The sequence below is a fragment of the Daldinia vernicosa genome, assembly GCF_022497035.1.
Source record: "Daldinia vernicosa strain CBS 139.73 unplaced genomic scaffold F5Y00scaffold_7, whole genome shotgun sequence".
NCBI lineage: Eukaryota > Fungi > Ascomycota > Sordariomycetes > Xylariales > Hypoxylaceae > Daldinia > Daldinia vernicosa.
In genome coordinates this window covers 688,858-707,992 of record NW_025953923.1, presented here as the reverse complement: position 1 = coordinate 707,992, position 19,135 = coordinate 688,858, and the positions used below count along the sequence as shown (strand labels likewise).

At 47.4% G+C, this 19,135-nt stretch overlaps 3 protein-coding genes across 3 annotated transcripts; 1 reads left to right on the top strand and 2 right to left on the bottom strand.

Moving 5' to 3' along the window:
• Nucleotides 1-17: 17 nt before the first annotated feature.
• On the bottom strand, nucleotides 18-2,765 carry F5Y00DRAFT_194458 (uncharacterized protein). Its single transcript, XM_048005233.1, has 8 exons — nucleotides 2,287-2,765; nucleotides 2,116-2,190; nucleotides 2,021-2,053; nucleotides 1,923-1,964; nucleotides 1,568-1,867; nucleotides 1,285-1,512; nucleotides 1,192-1,228; nucleotides 18-1,133 (listed from the first exon to the last, which is right to left on the bottom strand). The coding sequence occupies exons 2-8, from the start codon at nucleotides 2,148-2,150 to the stop codon at nucleotides 108-110; spliced, it is 1,701 nt and encodes a 566-aa protein (XP_047868315.1). The 5' UTR covers nucleotides 2,151-2,190; nucleotides 2,287-2,765; the 3' UTR covers nucleotides 18-107.
• Nucleotides 2,766-13,621: 10,856 nt separating this feature from the next.
• On the bottom strand, nucleotides 13,622-15,261 carry F5Y00DRAFT_194323 (uncharacterized protein). The gene is made up of 5 exons (XM_048005232.1): nucleotides 14,869-15,261; nucleotides 14,711-14,815; nucleotides 14,272-14,654; nucleotides 14,158-14,222; nucleotides 13,622-14,109 (listed from the first exon to the last, which is right to left on the bottom strand). The coding sequence occupies exons 1-5, from the start codon at nucleotides 15,019-15,021 to the stop codon at nucleotides 13,874-13,876; spliced, it is 942 nt and encodes a 313-aa protein (XP_047868314.1). The 5' UTR covers nucleotides 15,022-15,261; the 3' UTR covers nucleotides 13,622-13,873.
• A 253-nt stretch (nucleotides 15,262-15,514) lies between these two features.
• On the top strand, nucleotides 15,515-18,806 carry F5Y00DRAFT_258789 (acetyl-CoA synthetase-like protein; the record flags this gene model as incomplete). Its single annotated transcript, XM_048010766.1, has 2 exons — nucleotides 15,515-15,805; nucleotides 15,861-18,806. 2 exons carry the CDS (start codon nucleotides 15,515-15,517, stop codon nucleotides 18,804-18,806), a joined length of 3,237 nt encoding a protein of 1,078 aa, XP_047868313.1.
• Between the last annotated feature and the right edge of the window lie 329 nt (nucleotides 18,807-19,135).

Genomic DNA, 19,135 nt, shown 5'->3' with positions numbered 1-19,135 from the left:
GAAGACGAAGATGCTAAATGCTGCGTATTGGTGTTCCTGAGCGGTATGGTCAATCATTTTTATCCTCTTCCACGTCAAAACGGAGAGCCAATGTGGGACTTCAGAGCTTAGATCCACACGGTCTGGATTGGAGAGACGAACCCGACACCAAAGTTGCTGGGCCCTACAGAGCCAAGAGGCGGATAGGCCGTCATCCCAGAATCCCACGAGCCAAATTCATCGTGGTCGCTATATGCAACGGAACCCTCTCCGAATGTTGACGACACCGGGCTGTAGCCTCCGTACGAGGGCGACGGAATGTTGAGGTACTGCTGGCTCGGAAACGGCGAAGAAATGACCAAAGGGCTGACTGCGTTGCCGGACTCCTGCTCGTGACCCATCACGGAAAGATCCTCAGTGCTCCAGCTGAACGCCGGATTATCTCCGTAAGGTAGATACGAGGCCGTAGAAGGGGGAGTGCCTTGCATGACATCCTCGCTCATGTAGAAGTTGGGCGGGTCGAATTGCGGGAATGACGGCGTACGAACCGGCTGGACCCAACCCATGCGAGACCGAAATTCGTTAACGGTATCGATGGGGAACTCCATGAGCGTAAGCGGCGTCTGCGAGTCTCCGTCGAGGCTTCCAGAAACGTTGATCGAGAGCAGTCGTCGGGCAATTTCCTCTACCGGTCCGATGGCGAGACTACCGAAGTATGCGGCGCCGATCTCAGGGAAGAGACGTTCCATCATGATCGCAGCAGTGTAGTAGTGCGCAACAACGACCAAGGCACTCGGAGAAGTACCGTTTTGCTTGAAGCACATCACAGGAAGCCAGAAGAGCCAGGTGCGGAGAGGTCGAAGTCGATCAAACTGATCTTCAATCGACTGAATCGGGCTGACTTTGCGAGCACCCTTAAGGAAGCATACCAGCTGGGTCGCCAGTTGAGGGTCCTCCTTGTTTTGTTTCAGATGAGCTTCGACCTTGGTGATCTGGTTAATGGTGCGCTGGAACGCATCAAGATCCTCCTTCCGCGGCTGATGAGGCTTGTGATCCGGAGTCGGGGACGGTGGCGCAGTAGGGAACGTGCTGCTTTCAGCAATGAACTCTCCAAATTGGGACTCGTGCTTCCAGGGTTCCATAGCATCGATGACCTTTATATCGTACTGTTAGTACAACTAACATACTTTCAAGCGACAGACTTGTACTTACGGACGAGGTCCCTTGCATCAATTGTGTCCAGCTTCGCCTATTATTTCTCCGGGTTAGCCTTTGCCTCTCGGATACATGCATTTTATTGCCTACCAATCTGTCGCCTGCCACGAGAGCACGAGCGAGGCAGCTAGAACGGCGTCTGAGTTTTCACGTGAGAATGATCCAATGGCTTCCTGCAACCCCTTGAATGCAACACCACGATGCTCGTAACCCATGCTGCCCACATGCGGACAGTTAGTCAAGAAAGCGATGTGCTCGGCCGAAAAGGCGAGCAGGGCATGCATAACATAGCCATGGGTAGCACCGATTTTAATGATTCTACACGCCACGAGTCAGCGAGGTTACTTTGAACGCCAAGGAGAAAAAGACATACGTAGGAATCTGACGGGTCCAAAGGGTAAACCCGTTAGCATCCATGGCGCTCATCTCATTGCAGATGGCAGCGACGTGGAAAATCAGCCTAAGATCCTCAATCGAATAATACTGAGGTGCCGGTGCTGGGTAGATGTTAAGGCTCGGGAACGGGAAAATTCCAGTTCGCTGCCACTGCTCGACGGCGGCCTCAATCTCAGGGGTCCACATCAGATCGGGCTTGTCGGGAGTTGCCGCCCTTTCATCAGGAACAGGCACATCGTTGTACGGGCATCGGACCTTGTGCTTGGTACAGTTACGGCTACTCAGGGGTCAGCAAGCTGCATGTGTCTCTACTCTAGAAGGATTATACGGACCATTGGGGGAAGTTCTCATCACATCGGATATGCCGACGTTTGCTACGAACTAATTAGTTCCCGTCTTATAAGACCGCCATAGGCCAAACAAAGCATACCAATTATCGCAGCCCTTGCGCGACTTAGTGTGACTAGAATACAGCAATTAGTACACCGAGCATTAAAAAGGATTAGTTTGCTCGGGGGAACAAACCTGCGTCGCGGGGGACCACCACCTGGGCCAGCCATTGTAAAAGCTGTATTATAATAATTAAGTAAAACGAAAGAACTAAAACACAATATTAGTGCCGGCACCGAGGTATCCGTGTCCGGCAGGCGGCCCCGAAGAGCGTAGTTCGAGCCGGCCAGAAGAATAAGAACGTACGTGAATTGGGGCACGAAATATCTTCGTGCCGAAAGCGAGCGAATAGGTTTCGGATTGGCGTTAATCAACTAGACCTGGACGATAGGTCAGAGGTATATATGTATATACCTATATAAATATGCCTCCTCTTTGGATGTTCTTGAATAAGGCGAGAGAGTAACGGTTACGCCTATATCACGACATAGACCAAGTGTGCTGTTGTTTTCTTAAAACCTCTTAACGATTCGAGGTTCCTCGGGGTTCGTGGGATCTACACAAGGTGCGCACACAGACGAGCAGATGCGGGACGTTGTTGATAAGCCTGGTATTTGATAGTCTTTGCTGGTCGTTTCCTTCCAGGTGTTTTAAGCGATTGAATATATTCTCGAGACTCGGAGTACTAGTAAACCGGAACAGGCTATGCACGGTGTCAAGTGATTCTTATCAGCGGCTTTATGGCTTTATGGCTTGAGATGACTGAGATGACACAGCGAGACGAGTCGGGTTCACGATTTTGACGGCGGGATCCTTCGAGTACAAATCTCCAAACACACAAAAAAAGGAAAAAGCGAATGACAGGAGCCAACGAGGACTTCCTAAAGGGGAGATGAGGTAAAGCGAGTGTGTGGTTGAGATTAGAGCAAAGCTCAGGTTTTAAATTCGGTGATGATATGGGAAGACTAATAGAATGGAGAAAATCAATGGGGGACTGGAGGGTTGTTAAATAACTAAACTACCCGAACGGCGACGTTAAGGCGTAGGCTCTGGTGGGCTTGATGGGCTTGATGGGCTTAGACGGATGTACACCGTGCCCGGTACCAGCTTGTGACTGTCCTACTTTCCGGAAGAGGAAAATACAGTACAAGGAGTACATCCATGGCGGACTTGTTATGGCGCTTGTTATGGTGGGGGCGGCGGGAGGTTTGGTGCTAATGGAACACTATGATTTGAAATCGTTCAAAATCATTCAAGTACCTCTTTACAGTATTCCTAGGTACGGAGCACCGTTACTTAGCTGAGTTACTGTGGGGGAATTAGTATAACACATGCACAATACCTGATGTCTACATAGTACCTATGTAGGTACAAGGGCAACTCGGTCGATACTTTCACCAGGTTAGGTACATGTAGGTTAAGTAGGTACCTAACCCTTAGGGCATATAAACGGTATACACACACACATGTAAGGCATATAGGTACATACATGTACAATACATACGATAGTTCTTCACATAGGCTATTTGGGGGTTTGAGCGCAATGATCGAATAATAATAATAATAATAATGATAATTAATTCAAGTGGAGGCTATCGTTATCAATCTATGCCACCACAATACTACTACATAGCACGCCGTTGGCACCGAGGAGCCCGGCATCTTGGGCACTCGGTGGATGGATCTGTTGTGCACACTAATAGCGGGCAGTGCACACTGCACAGAGCATTCTGGCATGCTGGAGCGGAAATGGTGGTGGGAAAGTCAAGCGACCTTGCGACCTTAGCCTTAGTAGCCCCCCCAATCCCCCCCAATGGCTCTGAAAGGATACAACGGCAGCGTGCTGTGACAGTATATGTATATCTCTCTTACACACTGTACGAGATGCTATCTATTACCTCTGCGTACTGCGTTACTTGCTATTAGTCCCGGCACTGGCACGGACGTGTGTGATGCGAATCATCGTCAAGAGGGAGTGAGGGAGTGGGTTGAGGAGTAACTGGGTGTGAGAGGTGGTATCTCTCACCGTTCCATGATCTCAGTCAGATCCCTGTCAATGGACATCTACGTACAGGTGTACATAAGAGGTAGCATGTGTCTCTAAACCTTTCTTGGCTTAGGGACGACGGAGGCGAAGCTAACTGCTCGGCCCCATCGGACAGGATCCTCTCGCTCACTGGGCCAGTGGTCAAAGTCAGCAGCTGCATCGACCATGTCCTGTCGCGCTATCCCAGGGCACATCCAGGGCATTATCCTGCGTGTGCCGAGTTTGGGCTGGCATCGTCCCATCATCCATCCCATCCGCAACCGGTCTTTGACGCCGAGGAGACGAAAGATAGGGCGGCTGACGGCGGCGATAAAATCTACACACGTGTAGTCGCTCGAACGGCGTCTTATATCCCAAGGACTTTTCTGACATATCCTCGGAGCTTTCTCGTCGATTCTGTGCTGGCCATGCGACATTTAGGTAAACCAGACGAAGCCCGAAGCCCACGACTGGCTGTTGGACATGTCAGCGTGGCGGGGCTGTTAAGAATCTCCGACTCCACTGGCATTACAGAACGGCCATACTGGATGAGATATTGTTATGCGAAAAGATCCAGTAAGCTTTAATATGATGACCTGTGATCTTGTAGGAAGCAACGGGTCTCACTAAACGTGGCGGCGCGACAAATACTACTAAGAACGTAGATAGAGTCAATAGTTCAACTCATGATTGCTTTCACTGCAAGACAACCTTGACGGTATGCTAGCTTCTATCAGCATGGTGTGGTGGCATGCATCAGCGCTGGCCTATATTGAAGCCTAGTCTGTAGGAATCAACACATAGGCGTATATATTTTCCATTGGGCGTATTGTGTATCTATGCCACATGCCGGCATGCTTCAAATCCTCTAAAGGACGAACCAAGTCAGCTGGTACACTAGCAATCCCCTCATAATACAAGGACCGCACATGATACAGTAGGCCACTGTGTTTGGGGGAAAACCGAACTATTGCATGCCTAACGTCCAATTCCATCGCACCATTAACTACCTACTTACCTGTGAGGCATGTCCAAGTAGTCCTCTACGTCTGTAAAATTTAAATACCTAGCTACCTACCTAAGGTACCTAAGGTATCGATAAAGTAACAAATTTGATCAGTGGCGAAGGTACACCCAGTGATTCGGTAAATCAAAGTGTTCCGGTCTTTGTGAGATATTCTTTAGCACTCGGGATGCCTAATAGACAAAGCAGATAATAGCCCCTATGACCAAGTGAGTGCTTTGTAAACCAAACGGATTCTACCCGTATACTAAAGGGGGGAGTTAGTCCAGAGATTTTCATACATACCTAGAGACAGCGGTTTCAGGTGAAAGAACGGACACCCAAGCCCCATTACATTTACGGCTTAAGGATTATGTCTTGGACCAGTGGCTAAAATTTTTTGCGTCCCCTTCAAAGCACGGGGATTAATAAGATCCCGATACCGGGAGAAGAAGTTCACGAAGAATAATTAGCTCCAATATTTTTTTTCTAGTCAGGTTGCCCGCGGTAGAATAATAGCAAGATATCCCTACGCCATGTGTATCCTATCAACAGACATGGTCTATCCCTGTGTATGTATGGGCAAGGGAGAAAACTGCCTATACCGAGAGTAGGTAGGTATCTATCATCGAACGGAATTGGTCTTAGCAACGTCATGTTGACCATTTCATTTCCTTAAAAAGTCGAAAGTGCCGGCCGTAGATCCACAAGGCGACAGTATTTATCTGTGCGCAACTCCGAGTTACATCTATCCCAAATGGACTAGAGCCCCGAGATCACATACGTAGGTATGTATCAGATGAACCCAGGTCGAGTTTGAATTGTTCGCTGTGTCAAAGTTTAGAAATATAAAAGGAGAAGCTGAGCTCCGTCCGCTCGCCCAGCTCGGCCCACAATCTACAAGCATTGCAAACTGCCTTGGGCCATAAAAACATACCGATTAATAATTTGGACTATTACGCAAGTGCCCAGATCCCTACTGTCTACGGAGTACATACCCGAACGTTTAGGTCCCGCTCCGGACGGAGCATCCACAATTCTCGGGGGACGGGCCAGCAGCTACATATTTACATTCTGCCAAGAGATCCTTGTTGAATTTTCATTGCGATTTAGTAAGACCTCGGCAGGCTAAAATAAGGAGGAAGGTGAGCCATGATGTAATGATACTATCCTATTTTGAAAATTTTGGTCCTGTCAGTTACATTAGCAAGATTAGTTTGATGGCATCAGTTTTACGCTACTATAAATCCCATCCCCACTTGCGGAGGGCTACATACAGAGGTTAGGTACCTAAGGTAGGTAGATAAAATATGGTAGAAAATAAATAAACCTATAGTAAGCCCTATTTACCCAGCATCTCTTTTTTTTTTTTTTTTTTTTTCGCGCATTATCGCTCATCGCATTCCTACAAAATGGCACATTCATCATCGTGACTTTCCCATGGTTTTCCCATAGTTGATGGGGAAATTTGGCAGGGGTATTCTGCAAAGCTCGATCTGAAGGAGACAGGCTCAACGTCGGTTGGCTGAAACAGCAGTTTCTCGTGTCCATTTTTGGAGCCAATCTGAAGTGGGTTGCATATCCAGTCAACCCAGATAGGCTCGTCGCGGAACGTATGAACCGACAAGGACCCCAGCCTGCCGCCCTTATTTACCCCTGTCTTGCCCCGGAGCCCTGAGCCCTAAGTCCCTGACGTTTTCCACGTCCTTGACGTAACATAGTATGCATGGTGATAGCCTATTCCGAAGAGGAAAGAGACCTCAATCAGTAAAGCGCCTCGGTCAGCGGTGAGGAATCGAACCATATTGCTTCTAAAGTATCCACTTGCTCCGACGTTCTTTTACTTTGATTGATTGGTGAATTATCGCGTCCCCTTCATAGCACAGCCTCATTTATCAAGCCCTGAATGACTATTTCGCGTGCGAGGGACGTCAACGTCAAAATCGCTGACGCCCTGACGCCTCAAAGGGACTTGGAAGATCTCATGCCCCCCCCTGAGATGATACATACACTAGGTCGAGGGGTCCGGCAGCTGAGGTTTACGTGATCATCGATGCCGAGACCCGACACCACAGGTGCAGCACCACCAGACCCATAATCGACGATCTTCAAAACATCCAGGGCTCAGATCATTGAGCTTGAAGATCATTAAGCTTGACTCCATTGCAATTGCAACACAGACAGTGAGTAGTAGCATATCCTACATACATATCTAGACCCGCACAATAACAGCCGTGTAACGTGCAACTTTTTGATGCTGCTATTTTTTTGTCGAGGCCTAGCCAACCCTTTTGTGCTACCATAAACCTATAGCATATCATAGGCCACATCAACAAATGAATTTCTGGTTGTGTGACAGCTCAGCCACAGCGAAGGTGCCGTTGGCAGCGAAGGCCGAATAAGGATACATACCAAGGGACCGCCGCCAACGCAAAATCTCCGTCAGAACCAACTCCTTAATTATCCTTCGAGTTGTCTTTCCAGTTACTTCAATCTATATGTGCTTTGTTTTCCCCAAGTTAAGCGAGTCATAAATGGTAAAGCTATAATAGTGCTCTATACCGAGGCATATGTTTGGCTTGTAAATAGGTACGTAAAATACCTGGTGTAGGTACACGAATTTTTCGTAGAGCATTGTAGAAGAAGAAAAAATACAGTATTGCAATACTGTACGAAAGTACAATCCCAGTCCTGCACCTGATCTCCAGTTACTTAGGTACTTACAGCCCGTTAGACACTAACCTATGTAACCAGATCCAAGTTAGCGCAATCCTATTCTTAGAAGCACCCTTTTAGCATGGAACCCTATCTCGGCCAAAGATTTCTGCGAGAACCTTTCATCATGAGAAGTACACAAGTATCTCAGCGTTCGTCACTGTTACCTACCTCTGTGCAATACCGGCACAATATTTCGTGCAACCTAATTAGTACATACATGAGCCTAACATGGAGGTACCTTGGTAAATAGGCTAGGCTAGGCTACTGCTGTAATGCTTGCTTAGCAGTCGAATGTTCACTGGAGCGCCTATCAATAACCCCAGTACAGCGCGGTTAGAGCACATTTTAAGCCCTGACGTCTTTAATGTACATCTTTCGGCAAGTCATCTGTGTTTATCTGATATGCGTTCTGAGATCTGATCCTCACCAAATACAACGTTTCATGATCTTCGCGACTTCGCCTTCGCAAGATCCCCTCCATCTTTAGATCAATATAAGGCAGTGATATAGGAGAAGCTCTATGCTATTACGGTCGTTCATTGGCTATTCAACCTTTTCATCGCGTTTAAACATACTACCTGCCTACCTATATACATACGACTTATATGCCAGACTCCCTACCACTGGCGACTAGTTAACCCCATTCGGTCGCCGCTGTACAGGTTTATCCACCGTCTGGGTCGGTTAGGTCCCTTGGCCGGCACCACACCCCGTGATTCCATCTCATCGGGACAGCAGCTCCCACCGCGTTGCAATTCTTAGTCTGCTAGTCGATCTGGCGTAATACGCCTCCGTCCCCGAGAATCTTGCGGTTGTCTCATGAGGATTTCGTCGGAAGACTCTTAGCTCAACTCGTTCCTTAGTTCTCATAGCTACTACCTAAACTATTGGAGAGTCGCTTCTCGCATGGACATGGCACAACATGAGCCATCCGCGTGGTCGAGGTGGCTCATCAAGATGCTCTATTTTTGTTCATCTCAGTCCCTTGCCTAAGATCAGTCCTCGCGCCACGTATCGCGGATTGGTACCATCTTGAGGGGATTGGAAGATGCTGCGCGCCGTCGACCAGTCAGAAACGCGAGAAGCGGTGAGTAATTAATTACCTGCAGGACAATTATCAATTGCAGCTTGCTTTGATCGCGTCGGGGTCCAGCCACAGACGCAAGTCTGGCAGTACAGTCGAAATACAGTCGCATTATTCTTTTCCTTATCTTGTCTACAAGTCGTACACTACCCGAGGAGTTCTTCTGCCTTCTTCTGCATGCCTTATTCTTATATCCACTGCCCAATGACAATTACATATTTCGTCTCCATACTTTTTACGCTGTACATACCTACCTACCACCTAAGGTACCTACATATGCATTCCCCAAATCCCTCACCAATCTACTTTTTGGGGGTCAAGTGCCTATTCATACTGTGAAAAGGGGGGGTGTTTGCTTTGAAGCTTACTTCAAAACACCAATACCGAAAACTGAGGGGACCGAGGAAGAAAGAGGGAAGACAAAAACAAATTTTGGATATAGTAATATTTTCACGAGAGGGGTCAGTCTGGAAATGCATCGATAAACTAAACTCCCCAAGCTTCATCAGATCATATCCACATGGCCGTAGTGGGACCGAAGTGGAGAGGGCGTAGAAGGTTTGAAGAAAGACTAGAAAGATGACTAGAAAGATCAGAAAAATTATGTACCTAACGTATCGTTAAATTCGCTTTGCTCCAATTCCGTCCTCTAACCTGCCATGACGACACCAGCGCAAGCAGCCGATTCGCTAGTTGACCTCGGCGCGACTATATTTAGATATATTTAGATTCGCCTATGTACGCCTACATTAGTGTCCACTAGGTACCTAGGTACATTTATCTACTTTTAGTGTGACCAACCCACGGGTATCTTCATTTGCCTTTTTCCTTTATTTTTCTACTGCGGTCCCGCTGCTGGCCACTGGTCTGGTCCCTTATTATTCCCACCACGGCTTTAAACCCTTTTTGGAACCAAAACGCCTGGGTCCTTACACGGCACCATCCAGCGTGATGGACTCAGCCTGGGACCACCTAATAATTCAACCATCCTCCACTTCACCTGCATGCCTCACCACCTCCATGGCATCTTATATTGATAGTACCTAGCTAAATTCGATTTGCAATTGGCGGAGAGAACGCCATATCTGCTTCCCATGGAACGGCAATCGTCCCTCTAGATCCGCGGGACCCGTTCATCTTAAACGTTTAACTCAACAGCTTCTTCAACTACATTTACATACATCCAACTCGTTATTCCACCAGTAAAAGTCAACTGACGTTGCTAAGTCAAAATAATTCTTAAACAGGCTAGCAGAGAGATATGACAACGAACCCAAGCTTACAAGGTACTTGGGTAGATTAAGATATGTCATGCATAATAGCCCTGAAGTTACTATTATACATAATGACCACGCATTAATACCAAAAACGGTTTAGGCTCCGGTAGGAGTAGTATAGTTAGAAACTAAGTGGGAATATCAAGGTAAAAAAACCCACATCGAAGGGCTGACATCTCCATCAGTAAGCATGAATTATCTGGAGCCGGCACTGGGCACGTACATAAAATATTGACATATTAGTGCCTTGTATGTAGGGCCCAAGTTCCCCATATAGTTAAGGGCCAAGGCTGTCCAGCCTCTCGGAGGCTAGTACGAGGGTATCACGCCGACGTATCTCGTCAATAGTCACGATAGCTTCGCAGAGGACCCTTTTAGCAGCAGATAGACTTCGGATGCCAGTCCCGCATATCCGGACATCTCCGGCACCTTGAGCATTTAGCTTTTGCTTTGGAAAATTTTGAGCCTCCTGAACGTCCGGTGAAGGTTGCAATTAGTCAAGCATTCTTAGTTGAACTACACTGCCTCCGGAGAAAAAAAAAAGATGTGCCTGGCATAATGCTTTTGGTCCTACGACGGCAATATGATTCCTGGCTGGCCGCGATGACGAAGCTAGCATGCTGTACCAGGTGAAACTTCCCCAATCCATTGCCTTCCTGGGCCCAGAAAACAAGGAAAGGGGAAAAGTAGGGTGGTCGTCCAGCATTTCGCGACACCCGGTGGCCGATCTGGCCACGGCTAGTTGCTTCTGAATATTGCCTTCTCGATCACAGCTGGCAATCCTTAAATTTCCTACTATTATCGCATTCATGCAGAAGAGCTGAGTTGGTCGTGAAACCAATAATACCGTCGCCCTGCAGGGCAAGTTGGTCAGGAGACATGCAATGTTATTCCAGCTAGGCCCCTTGCTAACGCGTTGATATTATCATTCATACAACACATACGACGTGACAATATATCTATCTACTGGAGCGTTGTATCCTCTGGTACGATAATCACCGATATCTACGGAGGTACTCTGGGAGGTACTTGTGATAGCCTACTACCTATCTTTAAAGCTAGGTACCTAACTTATCTATCTGCCTGGGTATTACCTCTGCTACTATTCCAGAACCATGGATCTACACGTGTCGAACATACTATGTCGATCAAAATATACAAATTTTGCTTAATCAAGATTTCATGATTTATTATGATGTTCGATCTCTCCCGAGCTCGCGTTTAGTGCACCTAGCTGAGGTAAGATATCATGACTGTCAGACAGAAGTGTCACGATGGCAAAATTTGTATCACCTCTCACCGCTTTATACATACAGACAAATCCCGAGTAGATGGACATGATTCGGGAAGGACCCTTCTTTTCCCTGAAACCTGGGGTAGAGCTGGACATGGCAAGGTAAGGTCATAAGGCTCGCCTCGTCAAGTCGGGCATTCCTACATGCAACACACTCAGCCGCAGGAATCTCCTCGGCCTTTGCCATCGGTCGGATGGATATGGCTTCATACAATCTAAATCTTTTTCGTTGCAATCAAGGACAATAAGGGGCGAACTAGTATTGCCAAGGCCTTGGTTACCGCTTGTCCTGAAGGTTAATGCTATCTAGTATGAGGTTGGGTTGCGTCCTGTCGCTAGGTATTCCCCTGACCGGTAGTTGGACGCCTCCTTTGTAATTGGGTATGATACGTAGGGCTTCCACGAACAGAACTGGATGGCTCGTACGGTCCTAGAGTACCCAATTGCATTTCTCTACTCCTGATTATGGGGAACTGTTCCGGTACTACTTCCTATTACATCGATAAACGACAGTGAAGCTGGCCAACTGGCACCAGAACGCAAAAGGGGTAGCCTCAAACTGGTTGATGGAATAGGCTATTCATGGATATTCATTCCACACTATTGTATAGTTAACCCACAAATATGCAACATCGGTGTTTTATCTCACGTCGAAACTGTCACGAGGTGGAACCAAACAGCATGGAAACAACTTCGTTGTTCCGCGGGGAACTCTAACCTATCTGGCGAGCCTATGGTTCGTATATACCTGCATACATGTTCTTTGTCCCAGATGTCTCATCTAGTATCCTGACAGAAACCGGCACTAGGATTAAAATTATGGTGAGATTAAACCCAGTACCTATCGAATAGGTTAGGTACTTAGCCAACGAGTCGGAGTTTGAAACGACCTAAGTATACTAGAAGAAGTGTGTTTGTACTGCGTTGTACCGACATTGACAAAGACGATGATGGTGATGATGGTGTACTGAGTGGAGTAGGGTGTATACTACTCATTACAACTTCCATCTTGGGTTCATATGCAATCCTAATCGTATCTCTCACTACTCAGTTTGGCAATGTATCTTACAATTACGCTGGCCAAGGGTTTCTATGGTGTGTCTATAACTTAGATACACCAGATATCTCTTCTAGCTACTCAGAAGAGGGAGCCTGTTCCTAAAATAAGTCGGGGAATTTCTAGATTAGGCTTTATTTTAGTCCTATAGGAAGTATATCCTACTAACTAACTAAGACTCTATTTCGAGAAACATCTACCGTATTTAAGTTCGTATTCATCATAATTCCCTGGATCCTATGAAGTTCGTAGATATCTCTCCACCAATCCCGCGGCATTTCGCGTTCAACTGAGGTTTGACGTCTCGGCGATGAGCACGTTGGGCTTAGTTAATACCTATCCTGGCAGAAAATGGCTCCATAGCTTCTAGAGTAAGATCTTTATTCTAGGCGAAATCCTGCGAGGTAAGATCATCCATGTCACCATTGATGGCACGGCATGGCATGGCATGTGGTGTGGATATTCGCCCACCCATGCCCAACCGTATGCCATGCAGGATGATGGGTCCGAGCCGCCGTCTAGTAATATAGACGCCGGAATCCCCCCTGTCCCCGAGACGCCGGCAAAAAACCCGTTATGATTCTTACATCCCCGGATTCAAGCATGTACCGGGCCGATGTTCGCTCGTACGTACCCGTCCATCGAAGTACATAGCATGACGGGAGCTTAATGGGAGGCCTAAGTCTAAGCCTCACCGCCTTATGTATCCTAGGACCTAGGTACATATCCTTACAGTCGCGTTAAGCGCGCCCATTGGAAAGGATAGCACGGGATGTAGACGCCAGCTATGTCCGAACCAGCCAAAGCCACACCGATGAAGACCCGATGTTGTAGGCCCGTGCGTGACGGTGATTGGTGTGGGATACGTCGAGTTTGTTGTGGCAGACGTTGAGGCGGAAAAGGGCGTCTGCAAATGATATTCTCCCGTCATCTTTTAATATCCGCTTACGTGTTAATGCGTTATGTTCCCGGGTTGTTCGGCGTTAGGTATTCAAGACCAGGGACCTTGTCAGCATAGAGAGGATCTGACATCCGCAATGAAGGTACCCTGGATCCGTGGGTACGGGATCATTTGCACGGCCCTGTACTCTCGCTATTAATAATTCAATGCAATAAGTAATATGGATATCCAGTTACCCTAATCCAACGTTACTTGGCTTCGCCTCCAAATACTACAATCATGTAGGAAGTTATGGCGCTTGATGCAGTCTGCTCTCAGTACCACATCGGGTGTAATCATGCGATCGACGATATGTTTCTATCGTCATAATGACCCGCCCCCGACTTCCAGTCCCGCGAGGCCGTGTCAGCATTGTCACATTTTCGATGACAGAAGACCAGCACCTATTCGGTTCGACTATTGCTTTGATAGGCATGGGATCACGAACATGAACCGCGAAATGAACCGGAGTGAAGAAGACATATGGAAAAAAGTTATGGATTTCGAGTTTGAAGTTTGAACTCATCCGCCCGGCGTGCAGTGAGTTGCGCCGTGGCAGAGTCATTGCTATGGGCTGTTGCGTTATCTGCACTATTCCACAATGACGCCCTTAAAGTCTTGAAACGGTCAGATACCCTACGGAGCAACGGACGAAGTGTAGCTAAACTACCCGCTGTGATCGCCAGACTTTGCTCAACCGCTGACCATATGGCAAAGTTAGTGGTGGCGTCTGTCTCAAGTTAGCAGAGTACTGAAGATACTGGTAACGTAAACTCACATAGGAAATCATCTTTCTTAAAGTCGCTAACGTAAGGAAGCCGAATGATAACGGCGAGACTTGCCCTTTCTGTCGTTAACGATGATTCTGGAGTGTTGCATCTTGGATACTCACATAAATGCTAGACACATGATTGGGCCGAGAACTATCTTAAGCTTCATGTCCATTTGAAGTTTCCAAATGAGATATAATGGGAGTAATGTAAAGGTGAAATCGGTCAGGATAGCGAAAGCGCTATAACAGTATGTGCTGGTAATGATCGCGTCCACCGGCAAACACGATCCAGGCTGATCTCTGTACCAGAATAATGACACTGGTTTACATTGGAACATGACGATGAAGACTAGAGTCAACCCAGCAGCACAGGTTAGCGCTGCAGCGGTATATATGATGCGTCGGTGAATTTTATGTGGCGTTACTCGCAATAAAAACGCTGCGATGGACATTTTTGTAAGTATCATCGTCGTTCCGTATGTTATCTCGCTTGCGTATGTGAGCTATTCAATCGTCAGTACCTGGCTATTTGGAACAGCGGAGGGGTATCTTTATTAACCTTCAAGGCCATCGTGATGTCTTCTGGCTCTATAAGCCATTTATGCTGCCCCGAGCCATACTTCACACTCAAAATAGCGATTGTGGTGTTGGCTATATACGCCGCCTGTTGCTTTTAGTTTAGATACCTTGTATCTAAGTATGGATTGGAGAACGCACCATTGCGGCTGTCATCCAATAATCATCCTTTCCGAATGCATTTATCAGAATAGCGCGTACATAAACCCTCAATGCAAAGGAAGTGCCTGCTACTGTGAAGAAGGCGATGTTTATGCGCTCGAATAAAGGACCCAGACTGTCCGGACTTGACATCGCGATGCGAAAAGTAGGGGCCGATCACACCTACCGTGACATCTTATTGAGAGGCATCGGCCTTATTATTTATTATGAGGGGAAAGAAAAGGGCGTCGTGATAGGTTAAGCTTAGCTCTAAAAATTACTATATTTACTATTATAGAATAGTAAATAGGTGGGGCGTATAGGAAGGATTCAGCGGCACTGCTAGCATCTGATTTATCGTGTAATTTGAAAGTATGTTGGTTGTTGATTTACATAAGTACCTACCTAACTTGACGATCACTTACGTATATGCCTTGGCGGTTAGATATAGGTAGGCGTATAATCTTGTGCCCTGATTCGGTATATGATATGATCCGGAAGCAAAGGGAGGATTGGAAAGATCCATGCTGACTGCGTATCGGCGTTAAACCTGTTATTTGAGGCCCTGTTCCAAATTCATGATATACCTAGTTCGCCGTCTGCATTCCCCCACTTGCACCTGAACATAGAAGAGACAAGATCAACGATGGCTCACCAAGAGGATCCCAAACTTCTACCTGACGTTATAGACGAAATTGCAGCAACGGAGCCGGAATCGCTCTACGGAAAATATCCAGTTGATCCATCAAACTATGATGCCGGGTTTAAAGATGTCACATATCGCCAGTTAGCCAATGCTATAAATGGAGTTGCTCAATGGCTAGAGAACGAAATTGGACGCGGGGACCAGGAGCGCACTCCTACCATCGCATATATAGGGCCTAACGACTTTCGTTATATCTTCGCCTTCGTAGGCGCTATCAAGGCCGGATATAAGGTTGGATTTACCACAAGATTTACAGAATCTCGGATCGATGCTAATATGCTTGTAGATATTCCTTACCAGCCCTCGCAACACTGTTGCGGCTCATTTGTCTCTACTGGAAAATCTAGAATGCACCGAGATCATCGTATCCGGGCCGGTCCCTTCCTCTGTAGATGAAATACTACAGAGGAGGGAGATGCGGTTGCTGAAGATGGAAGAAATTGAGCATCTCCTTAGCCATAATTATGAGCCGTATCTCTACCAAACAACACTGGAAAAAGCTAAAGGGGATGGATCATTCGTCTGTCATACTTCTGGCACTACTGGAATCCCCAAACCATGCATATACACCCACGAGTTTATCCTCCGGACAGCCAGGACCTTGTCGCTCTCGCCTCCAAATGGTTACACACTATTGCAATCTCACCTGGGCCACAACACCCACATACTATTGCTTCCTCTTTTTCACCCTGCCGGTGTACAGCTTGCCATTATTAATGCCATTTATAACCGCTGCGTTGTGATCCTACCATCATGGCTAGGCCCTCCTTCTATCGAGAGTCTCCTCGGTATTTCATGTAATGTGGAAGCTGACTGGGTAATGACGGCGCCTTTTACTTTGGAGGCGCTTGCCAAAGATGAGACAATGCTGGATCATATTGCCTCCAGACTCAAGATGATTGTATTTGCTGGAGGTGCTCTCCCAAAGATGCTAGGAGACATCATCGCACAGAAGATCCGGCTGGTGACTTTCTTGGGGTCGAGTGAAACCGCAGGGCTTCCGATTATATACCCGGAGGACCTCGATACGGCGAAGGACTGGGAGTATATGGCGTTCCATCCTAAAATTAACGCCGTACTTGAGCCCCGAACTGAGGATAGCTTCGAACTTGTCCTAAAGAAATCGGCGTCCACTCAGCCATACCAACCAGTCTTCGATAGATTCCCAGAGCTAGAGAGGTTTAATACCGGCGATCTATTCAAGCAGCATCCCACGAGGCCTGACATGTGGGCACATGCATCACGAGCAGATGATATTATTGTCTTTCTCAACGGCGAGAAGACAAACCCCGTTTCATTTGAGAACCATCTGAGCAAGCACCTAGATATTGAAGGGGCAGTAGTATTCGGAAGCCAACGATTCGAGGCTGGAGTCCTTATAGAGCTTAAGGATAAAAGCACGCTGTCGCCAGAAGATATAGAAGACTGGATTAAAAGGCTATGGCCGATCATAGAAGAGGCCAACCAGGACGCACCGACGCATGCTAGAATAGCAACATCTCATATTTTATTTTCGACGCCAGAGAAACCATTCCTACGGACCCCCAAAGGCACTGTTATGAGAAAAGCTACGCTAGACCGATACGCCGAAGAAATCAACAATTTGTATAAAGAAGTCGAATCTACTAGCGTCGAGTCCTCTACCAACGCGGGGAGCCAAGTTGACCTGGATGACTTGGACGCCGTACTCGCTGTGGTTCGAAAGGCCTGCGAAGAATCAACAACGCTTCAGGAAATAGGGATAAATGACGATCTACTAGCTCGTGGGATTGATTCCCTTCAGATCTTGCGACTGTGCCGGAATCTTAGGTCGAAAACTAACGTAGAAAATCTGAAGCCCGTCACGATTTACTCGAACCCTACACCTATTAAGCTTGCTAAAGCAATCCAAAAAGCATCTAAAGGGCATGAGCATCCTTTAAATGAGCAAGATAAGCGCAGGTCAGGCCTTGAAGAAACTCTAGCGTTATTTACGCGCCGTATCGACCAACTGGCCGAGACTCGGCCCCAGACAGCAAGTAGGGAGCAAGGTGAAGGTACTTCCCATGTCTGTATTGTGACGGGAACAACAGGCTCCATAGGGGCATACATTCTTCGGGCGCTTATAGAGAATGAGCACATCAATACTATCTACTGTCTAAACCGTGGCTCCGACTCTGCCGCAAGGCAGCGCATCAACAACGCACAAGTCGACCCCCAACTGCCCACAGCGTTCCCAAAGACTGTTCACTTCATCGAAGCAGACCTGTCCCATGATACCTTCAATCTCGAACCGGAGCTCTTCAAAGCGCTATCTTCGTCAACCACGCTCATTGTCCACAATGCCTGGTCTGTCGACTTTAACCTTCCTTTGCCAGCATTCGCGAAGCACCTCACAGGCGTTGAAAACTTATGCAAGTTCTCTTTCCAAAGCCCTCATCGCCCGGCAATTATGTTCCTGTCTTCTATCAGCGCCGTCATGGATCTAGCCCTCAGCTCTGGCAAACCGGTTCCCGAAGAGATATTCGACGACTTGTCAGTCCCGGCTGCGGCTGGCTACGCCGAAAGCAAATACGTAGCCGAGCGTGTGCTATATCACGCTGCTGAAAAACTTCGTATACCTGTCCTGGTGGCGCGCATCGGCCAAGTGTGCGGTGCGACTCGTAGTCCAGGGCGATGGAATCCCAAGGAGTGGATTCCGCGTCTCATTTCCGGTTCTATGCACCTGGGTGCCATTCCCGATTCACTAGGCGCATATGGTACAGACATAGAAGATGTAGATTGGATTCCAGTCGATGTGCTTGCAGATGTCATTATCGAGATTCTACTCAAAGGGGCTACTCCAAGCCGCGACCAACCAAGTCGTCCCCAGGTCTATCATTTGATGAATCCAAAGCTCACGAGCTGGTCCAATCTCCTACCTGCTATTTTGGAAGTATCTAAGGATCTCAAACTAGGATCAGACCAACATGAGAACGTCGGCAAAGCCCCACTGGTTGTCGTCTCCCGCGAGGAATGGCTAAGAAGACTTCGCGAATCCGCCAACAACCTCGAAGCTGAACAGGCTGGACAGAACCCGGATGATGTCAATCCGGCGTTAAGGCTGATTGACTTCTACGAAGAACAGCTTGCGGCAAAAACATTTCCCCAGTTTGAAATGGCGAATGCTGTCTATACGAGTGCCGTATTACAACAAAGCGTCAGCATCGGCCGTCAGGACATGGAGAAGTGGGTTCGTCTGTGGAATCAATAAGATACAACACACGCGCGTACTAGCTGATCTTTTCCCTCCTGTTCTTATGCACAACTGGGTTAGGTACCTAATGTATGTAGGACTGACTCATCGGCATCACGATAGCCGTTGAAAATATGGAACATGTAAAGTCACAGCTTTAACTGTCTGCCAATCGAGCCTAGATGAGGTAATTTCATAAACGCAAGCTGTTCTCTGCAATCATCTTTTACGTACATACATGAGTTCAGTTCCACATCGGTAGAAAACATTGAATATTCTGCAGGGTCGGTTGGTCAGCCTGGAGAGAAAATCGATGGCACAGTCTTGGCATTTTGATTTTATTAACC

Bases quoted from the DNA above. Each gene is read 5' to 3' on its own strand.
- F5Y00DRAFT_194458 (XM_048005233.1), bottom strand. From the start codon at position 2,150: ATGGCTGGCCCAGGTGGTGGTCCCCCGCGACGCAG. The intron at 1,868-1,922 runs GTCCGTATAATC...ACCCCTGAGTAG, and splicing joins GATGAGAACTTCCCCCAATG to CCGTAACTGTACCAAGCACA. The intron at 1,134-1,191 runs GTAAGTACAAGT...TACGATATAAAG, and splicing joins TGATGCAAGGGACCTCGTCC to GTCATCGATGCTATGGAACC.
- F5Y00DRAFT_194323 (XM_048005232.1), bottom strand. From the start codon at position 15,021: ATGTCAAGTCCGGACAGTCTGGGTCCTTTATTCGAGCGCATAAACATC. The intron at 14,816-14,868 runs GTGCGTTCTCCA...TAAAAGCAACAG, and splicing joins ATTGGATGACAGCCGCAATG to GCGGCGTATATAGCCAACAC. The intron at 14,655-14,710 runs GTTAATAAAGAT...ACGATTGAATAG, and splicing joins ACATCACGATGGCCTTGAAG to CTCACATACGCAAGCGAGAT.